General features: G+C 45.6%; 2 protein-coding genes and 1 long non-coding RNA gene across 3 annotated transcripts in view; 1 reads left to right on the top strand and 2 right to left on the bottom strand.

Moving 5' to 3' along the window:
* Window positions 1–8,702, top strand: part of LOC137302345 (zona pellucida sperm-binding protein 3-like) — a 1,023,493-nt gene that overhangs the window by 670,173 nt on the left and 344,618 nt on the right. The gene's annotated exons all lie outside the window — the stretch shown is intronic.
* The window catches only part of LOC137302350 (uncharacterized), a 413,555-nt gene continuing 410,178 nt past the window's right edge, over window positions 5,326–8,702 (bottom strand). Inside the window, exon 3 of the long non-coding RNA XR_010958440.1 lies at window positions 5,326–5,487. This is a non-coding gene — a long non-coding RNA (uncharacterized lncRNA). The remainder of the gene's footprint in view (window positions 5,488–8,702) is intronic.
* On the bottom strand, window positions 5,546–8,191 carry LOC137301954 (zona pellucida sperm-binding protein 3-like). The gene is made up of 8 exons (XM_067971673.1): window positions 7,819–8,191; window positions 6,807–6,922; window positions 6,617–6,720; window positions 6,348–6,525; window positions 6,136–6,262; window positions 5,976–6,055; window positions 5,772–5,893; window positions 5,546–5,700 (listed from the first exon to the last, which is right to left on the bottom strand). The coding sequence occupies exons 1-8, from the start codon at window positions 8,002–8,004 to the stop codon at window positions 5,546–5,548; spliced, it is 1,068 nt and encodes a 355-aa protein (XP_067827774.1). The 5' UTR covers window positions 8,005–8,191.

The raw sequence follows: 8,702 nt of genomic DNA, 5'->3' as shown, positions 1-8,702 counted from the left end.
TACAAGAGTAAGGAAGTCTTGTTGCAATTGTACGGGGCTTTGGTGAGACCACACCTGGAGTACTGTGTACAGTTTTGGTCTCCTTATCTAAGCAAGGATAAACTTGCCTGAGAGGCGATGTAAGAAAGCTTCACTTGGAGATGAGGGTGATGATGCCTTTCCTCGTGGACTCTGCCATGCTGTCTGCCAGAAGCATATCCCCGTACACTTCCAGTCGGTCTGGGTCTATCCAGTCCCACAGAGCCAACGGCAGTTTCATGCCAGAGCGCCAGTACCGAATCTGCCCCGGTGACGAGGAGATGTCGACATATGTCTTCACCGCCTGGAGGTCATTTGGTGGGCGGATCGCCCGCCGTTTATACAAACCGCGGGAATTTCCCTGCCTTTCATTTCAATGGGAATCAGAATGGTCTTGGGCTGTAGCACAAAATGGGTGATAGCGGATAGGCCTCCCATCACACCTCCCACCTGATATTCAGTTCCCTTGACTTCAGTGGGACTTGACTGAATATCAGGAGGAAGCTTCAGCGAGCGATACCGGCCGTCAGGCGGTACCGTCCAGGAAGAATTCCTGCCCCAGGTGGTTTTAATAACGAGCGGTCAATCTGCAAGGCCAGTTTTACACCAGATCACCAAGCGGAAAATGTACCCCAGAGAGTCTGTAATTATTCGTTCTGGGAACTGAAGTACATAGAAATTCAAGACAATAAATTTTCTGAATTTGTACATTTCCTGTGACCAGAACCACGACCATCTCCTGTGGAACAAACGGATTTGTGTTAACATTGCAGGGAATCCATTGGAAATCCACATTGTGAATTGAAACATTCAGCATTGTACAAATTCCGGATTGGTGTCGGTCATTCAAACATTACCACAGACACTCGCTTTATTTCATCTTATTCATCTCTCTCCCACCGTGAGATAAATATCTAACCCTCTGACACCAAAATCAACGAGCGACATATGTTTTCATCACGTTCATCGCGAGAACTAATGGATCATCTTTAGTACAGCTGATTCAGACACTCTGAGAGGTCTCTTTTGGGCCTCTGTGAATGATCAATAAATGGATTGAAAAGGGCAGGTCAGTTAAAATCTGATTTTTTACCGTATTAACAAACAGCCAAGTGATTAGGAGATTCTAATTGCCAGTTTAGTGCAGACACCATGTGATGAGTTCAGCACTCACTCGAAAGCAAACTGAGAGCTGGTCTGTTTCTGTCTCTGTGATATTGGAAGGAGTGACTGGTTGTGTTTCAGGGGTCTGTGTTGTGCTGATGACTGGAGCAGAAAAAACATGTTTGGGCTGAAATCTACACCTGATTCTTTGATGCCTCGTGTGTTTGGACCTTTTGAACATCTGCTTTGCTCAGACAGCCTGTCATTGTCCTTCTTACAGAAACAAATATATGGAAAATATACAATCCTAGAATCTCACAGCACAGGAGGCCATTCGACCCATCGTGCAGTGGCCAGCTCTTTGAAGGATGTAACCGATTACTCCAATTCCCGTGCTCTTTACCCATAAACTTTGTAATTTTTACCTTTTCAAGTATTTATCCAATTTTCCTTTTAAAGTTACGATTGAATCGAGCTCCACCATCCTTTGAGGCAGTGCGTTCCAGATCATAACAATTCGCTGTGTAAAAAATCTCCTCATCTCCCTTCTCGTTCTTTTGCCAATTATCTTAAATCTGCGTCCGTTGGTTGCCGACCCTCCCGCCAGTGGGTGAAGTTTCTCCTTATTTACTCGATCAAAACCCCCCTTAATTTTGAACACGTGGATTACTTCTACCCTTAACCTTCATTGCTCGAAGCAGAACAATCCCAGGTTCTCGAGTCTCTCCACACAACTAAACCCCATCCCTGGTATAATTCTGGGAAATCTCCTCTCCATCCTCTCCAAGACCTTGACCTCCTTAATAAATTATAGTGCCCAGAATTGGACACAATACTTCAGATGAGGCCTGAACAATGATTTATAAACGTTTCACAGAACTTCCTTGCTTTTGTGCTCTATTTCTCTATTATTAAGCCAAGGAACCGGATGCTGTTTTAACGGTTTCACCAACTTGTGCTGCCGCCCTCCGCTCTAATCCCATTGCCCGTCTCTCGGTCCTGTCCCCGGGCTCGGGGACTCTCGGCCGGTCCAGGGCCCTTTAAGAGGGACGCGCCACACTGCGCATGTGCGCCGTTTATTTAAATCAAACCGCGCGATTCAAAGGAAAAGTGACGTCAGTTTCCGTCACAATAAAAACCGCTCGTTCTCAACCGAAAAAACGGAAAGTTTGTCTCGCGACACAACAGGAAGCGGTCGCTGATCCGGCGGGTGATGTGCGCATGTGCGAACATTCTCCCAGAGTGCAGCGCGGCCTGTCTCACAGATGGGGCCTTTTCTCTGCCGCTCTGCATTGTGGGAGATTCGGCCGCCATGACGGGCCCGGGTCACCGAGTTCATCCAATCACAGGTGAAGCTTCCCGGATTGGTGGAACCGACAGAGTGCAGGTGGTCTGTGGAGCGAGAGAATCTCTGAGAAGAGGGGCAGCCAATTGGGGAAATCACAGGAGGTGGTGACCGGTCATAAACCCAATCGGTGAATGACGGATTGAACCAAGGAAAGGAATGAAGAAACTCGACTGGGACCTGTGGGAACAGGCGGACTAATAAATTTAACCCGTGTCCAGTTCAGGTCACCACATTACAGGAAAGATGGGATTGCACCAGAGAGGGTCCAGAGGAGATTTACAAGGATGGTCCAGGAGTGGAGAATTTTAGCTGTGAGGAAGGATTGGATCGGCTGGAGTTGTTTTCATTGGAACAGAGGAGGCTGAGGGGGGGGGATTTAATTGAGGTGTATAAAATTATTGGGGGCCATACAGACTGCATCACTTCAAGAAGGCAGCTCACCACCACCTTCATGAGGGCAATTGGGGATGGGCAATAAATGCTGCCCTTGCCAGTAACACCCGCATCCCATGAACAAATAAAAAAAGGATATTAAGGTCCTATATCCCTTCGCAGAGAGGTCAATAACCAGGGGGCATATATTTCAAATAATTGGTAGAAGGATTAGAGGGGATCTGTGGATAATTTTTTTCACCCAGAGGGTGGTGTGAGTTTGGACCTTACTGGCTGAAAGGGTGGTAGAGGCAGAAACCCACATCGCTTTTTAAAAGTACTTGGATGTGCACTTGAAGTGCCGTCACCTACAAGGCTGCGGACCAAGACCAAGAGTGCGATCAGGCTGGATAGCTCTTCTTCAGCTGGCACAGACACGATGGGCCGAATAGCCTCCTTCTGTGCTGTAAATTTCGATGATTCTATAACCCCTAGGGTCAAATGTAACATGGCAAAAGATACATGTTTATGGTTCAAAAAAATATCGTTACAGGGAGGGAGGGGACAATGTAGAGTTCTGCCCGAAAGCGTTGTTGACACAAACTCCATGAATTATTTTCAATGGGAATAATAGTGTAGGAACCTTGGAACAGAGGAACATTAAATTGGATGAGAGGCGAGAGGAAAGTCACCTGTTTCTGTCCTGTAAGATTCTAAGCTTCATTGAGAATGAATTCATGAAGCATTTCTACATAGCATTTATTTTGCAACATTTTTAAAATATCCCACAGTAGTTCTCCTGGTCAGTATATCCAGTTTGTAAAGTCTCCCTGAAATGCTTATATGTCAATCAGACAACAGTCAGAAGAGGGTAGGATGGACCTACACTACACTTGAATGTATTGTCATCTATTGAGTTTAAAGTTTCCGAACACTATTTGTCAATGGTGTGAGGAAGCTCAGAGTGAAAGTGAGGAGGGGCCGTCTGACTGCAGGTTCCACTGGAAAAAAAAATCACCTTCAGTGTGTACAGTGAGCAGAAATGAATTGCTATTATTAAAAGTTCCCACTAACTCATTGTTATTCTACTTCAACAGAACAAGCCTGGATCTCCTGCTATGTTTAAACACTAAACTTCAGTGATTATAGCTCAAGTAAAATATTACCATGATTTGATTTAAATGGAGAAGTGGTTTCCACCCGCCAAAGAATGTTGTCTGAAGCGAGGGTGTTTACTGCTAACAGCTCCCATCCTGTTTAATAGACCCCCTGAATGTCTGATTTACCAAAAAGGAAAACACAGCTCAATAAAGTTCAACATTCTCTTATTAATCTGAAGACCATTTTATGAACAAATTTCAGGATTTCACAAGGGTGTCCCAGACATTGATTGGACCCAATTCACTGTAAAGTTATAAAAACACAGCCAGTTTAGCGACCAGGGGACAGAACCTAAAAATTAGAATCAGGACTTTCAGGAGTCAAGTTATGAGACACTTCTGCACGCAAAGAGTGGGAGAAGTTAGGAACACTCTTCCACAAAGGGCAGTTGATGCAAGCTCAATTGTTAAATCTATTACCTCAGCTTAAAATTTTGTTGAGCAAAACAAGGTAAGGGATATGACTAAGGCAGGTATATGGAGTTATGTCACAGATCAACCATGATCTCATTGAATGGTGGACCAGGCTCGAGGGGCTAAATGGACTACTCCTGTTCCAATGACCACCCCTCAAATACAGTGAATGATAAACAATGTAATTTGAAAATATGACTAACGACTTACAATACAATCCTGAGGGCCTGTCGTGAGGGGAAGCTGAGGATAAAGAAACTTCAATCTGTGCTCACAAGATGACAGGTGAAATTCATATCCAACAGAGTTAAATCACAACCGCTGGGCTCCCCGTCCCTCACATTCTCACTGTGCCTGTACCCACTGGGCACAACATTGCCCCCCGTGTACATTAACCATTACACTGAACATTTGAAATCTACCTGGAGCCCCACCCCCACTAAACAAGAATCTTTACACCAGGGGCAGAGATATTCAATCTTGGAGGAGAGCTCCAAGTCCACTGACTTTCAATCCTATTGGTGTTTGGACAATTAGCTCCAAAAGGGAAAGTTTAACTGGAGTTTGGAGCCCGTTTTGGATTCGAGTGATCAATGGCCACGGGACACCAAGGGAATGATTGGGCCGTCAACCAGCCAGCACCAGTACCTCAGGCCAGTCCCACTGTCCCTTCAGAGTTCATTGACCTGCACAATGAGGGCCTGGCAAGCCTTCACCCATTGCTGCAGCCATCCCTGGACAGGGCCTGGATACACTATTAACAGCCATTCTGCCACTACTTACATGGACCCATTACAACCCATTTCACTAACAGGAGGAACTGTGGAGGAGTGCGGAGTGTTACTAACAGAATTGAGCACTCGTTGCATGCTGATTGGAACCAGATAATGAAAAATGAGCAACCAGCCATTAGAAGATACAAGTAGTCACTGCTTTATTGGTCATTTGATAACTAGTTGAACTGGGTTTGCTTGTGTTTCCTGTACAGGAACAAGGCGATCAAAGAAGCAGAGATCAGAGAGACAGCGGTCACAGTCAGGGCCAGGATCAGGACCACCTCAGACTCCACACCTAAAAAGCAACAAGAAACCAATGGTTAGTGAAGGAAATACTGAGGAGAAAATGGAAACTAGCAGTCAACCAACTCACCACCCGGAGACCTCTCCTGCATCCTTTGCTCAACCTCATTAAGGGACTCAGTTGCCAGCTCTGTCACATCAGGATCCAGAATGACCAGGGGTCCAAGTGAGGCCTCACCCTCCCACTTCAATTCAGCATCACTCTCTGCAATATCAAACATTCCAGTTAGAGAGGGTAAAGGGTGACCTCCAACATAGAGGGGATCAATGTCCTACCAGGTCCAGATGCAAGATCCCTCCTTCCTCTGGAATCAAGTCGGAATTCCCTCGTGGCACGACAGCTGCCCAGATGACAACAGGCGCACACGTCATTGGTAGATTCTTCTAATGGGGTCCAGCTAAACCAGAGAATCAGTTTATCAACCAGGTTGTCCATCATCCTTTAATACAACACATCCCTGAGCGAGAGAGGGAACTTACATATTCTGGAAAGTACAAGCTTTGTTCATTGAATCTCTCCGATCCACTGCAGCAACTTTCAGGTGACAGGTGACGAAAATCTGAGGGACACATTAAATACAAGTTGTTATTTAGTGACCTGTTCCCAACATGGGGAACCCAATGTTTGGCTTCCTCTTACCAAGGAACGGTCATCTCCAAAGAAGCGGAACGCATCCAGGTCAAACTGGAGTTTGTCCAGCTCACGTTCACCTCTTGGCAACACAAAGGTTGAAAAGGAGTCCCCAGCTTTGCTGTCCAGGAGGCAACTGAAGAAAGATTAAAAAAGGGACAAAGTGAATAAAGTGAACCTATTGAGACAAAACCAGCTGGAGAAAGCAGAGAGCTCCTTACCCATGGTAGTCAATGATGTTGTATCTTGGGGTGGAATCCTTGTCTGGGCTCAATGTAGCTGCACACCTGTCAATGTAGAGCTTCAAGGGCATGTGGTTGGTCATTGAAACAGAGGCCTCAATGTGAATGAGGTCACCCAGGTAGTAGACAGTCGAGGTGCGCTCTGTAAGCCAGTCATCTGAAGTACAAGAGGACAAGGGTTGGAGACAGTGGGTGTAACTCCCAGTGAGAAACGACAGAAAAGCACTCGCCATCCACCCATCACATACCGTTCATAAGACGCAGTGAGAATGACAGAAGCCCTTCTCCAGACTTGGTCGAGCTGAATGGGATCCAGGTGGGCTTGATAGGGTCACTGCTCACATTGCCCTTCCTGGAAGGACAGTAGATAATTTCAGGACAACTTCATAGAACTGCACCTGCTGTAGACCTTATTTGCCACAGAGGAAAGATTCTTACCTAAAATAGTGGCACTCAATGGGAATGATGGCTCCATTAGTTCTCACAATGACAGATCCACGAGCATTTGGGGTGTGGTTCAGGTGGGTGGTGTAGACCAGGAAATCTCCAGCCATCTGAAAGACATCAGGTTAAGGAATGAAGAGCTGGTCTCATTGGACAAAAGCCATTTCTGGTCATTTTCCTGCCCTGTTAAGCAGCAGTTTGAGGAGTTTCAGTTGTTCCTCAATGACACATGATTGAAGCAGCTCCACCATTGGTTGAAGTTGCCTGGAGCAGCCTCTGTTACTCGACTCAGTCCACCTTCTATTACAGGGGACTTCAGGCCTGCAGTCAGAAACCCTGAAATGATTGGCACTGCCAGATTTGATGAGCATTCTTTCCCATATAGAATAGAGCTTTCACCTTAAGGGGCTTCAAGTTACCCCTGATATGGAGCACAAAACACATCACTTTTAAACCTCATCTGTGTCCATTAAAACAAGGGGATTGGCAGGTGTAATAACCAAAAGTGGAGTTCCCCTTTAATACATTGGGATACAATTATTATTCCACTTGTTTCATCATTTAAGAGCAGTCTCAACAGGAACTTCCACACTGAACATTCATTGACCACAAGTTGAGGCAACAGGCCAGAATATCCACAGGAAGGAACAGAAAAGATAAATCAATTGAGGCACTAGAGAACAGAGTGGTTTGGAGAAATGCAGGTGAAGGTTCAAGGTCAATAGAATTGAATCTCAGAGTTAGAGAGTGGTAATGACCCATTTAAGAAAGATGCAGTCCCTCAGTGACAAGTTGAAGTTCTTTTTAAATATAAAGCTAAGATTAACATGTCAATATAAAGAAAGTAGTTTCACACAGGGTGATATTTAACAGTGGGCAAGAATTTATATACTGATTTCATTCAGGGATCTCCTCAGTGGCTGGAATTTCACCTGATGTTAATGAGCTCAGAGTGGGCATTAATCCACACAGTGAAATTGGAGCAAGAGTTGAGGAATCACATTACCTGCAATCTGCTACCACATTCATGGAGCCCATAGTCAAAGAAGACAGTGTGGTTCTGAGAGGAGATCCCAGTTGGCCGACAACCTGCTGTCCCCAGGGTCAGGTCAGCAGCTTTAATCAGGTGCCTGGTTCTAAATAAATCCATGTCTACCCTCACCAGCAGGTTCTGCTCTCCACACTGCACCATCACAGTCTGCAGTGGAGACAGACTTCTCCCCTCAGACACACTGAAATGGGAACCAAAGGGAGGGACAGGGGTGGGTTTTACTCTTCTCCATGGAAATCTCTGCCCTCTAAACTGTTGCCAAATATCAGAGCAACAAACCGCTCCAACTAACACCAGCACTGAGAACAAACCTCCCACTACAAAATCCCCCATGATAACAAACAACTCAACTGTCACTTTACCCACCAACCAGCACCTTTTATACGCAACCTGCAGTCACCTGACTCCAATTCAATGAGTCGCTGTTGTGATACGATTGGATGTCTTTCAGAAAAAAAACTCAATGTCTTTAGAATCCTCCTTTCATTCAATCACTTCCATTGTCCTATTTCATAAGTTTCATTCGAAAGAAAGGAAAAAAAAAGAAAAGAAAAAAAGATGGAGACAGTGAGCGGTGTCACTGAGTACAGAGATACAGAGAGACACCAGCAGAGGGAGGTAGAGAGCGGTGTAACTGAGCACAGAGAGACAGAGAGACACCAGCAGAGGGAGGTCGATAGCGGTGTAACTGAGCACAGAGATGCAGAGAGACACCAGCAGAGGGAGGTAGAGAGCGGTGTAACTGAGTACAGAGATGCAGAGAGACACCAGCAGAGGGAGGTAGAGAACGGTGTAACGAGGTGCAGAGATGCAGAGAGACACCAGCAGAGGGAGGTAGA

The sequence above is a fragment of the Heptranchias perlo genome, chromosome 35, assembly GCF_035084215.1.
Source record: "Heptranchias perlo isolate sHepPer1 chromosome 35, sHepPer1.hap1, whole genome shotgun sequence".
Taxonomy (NCBI): Eukaryota; Metazoa; Chordata; class Chondrichthyes; order Hexanchiformes; family Hexanchidae; genus Heptranchias; species Heptranchias perlo.
The sequence above is the reverse complement of the archived record's forward strand: the minus strand, read 5'-3'. Positions and strand labels throughout refer to the sequence as shown.

What these genes read in the sequence shown, in the direction of transcription:
- LOC137301954 (XM_067971673.1), bottom strand. Translation starts at nt 8,004, where the DNA reads ATGGTGCAGTGTGGAGAGCAGAACCTGCTGGTGAGGGTAGACATGGAT. An exon ending in CTCACTGCGTCTTATGAACG is followed by an intron (nt 6,526 to 6,616) that starts GTATGTGATGGG and finishes CTTGTACTTCAG; the next exon opens with ATGACTGGCTTACAGAGCGC. An exon ending in TTGGAGATGACCGTTCCTTG is followed by an intron (nt 6,056 to 6,135) that starts GTAAGAGGAAGC and finishes TGTGTCCCTCAG; the next exon opens with ATTTTCGTCACCTGTCACCT.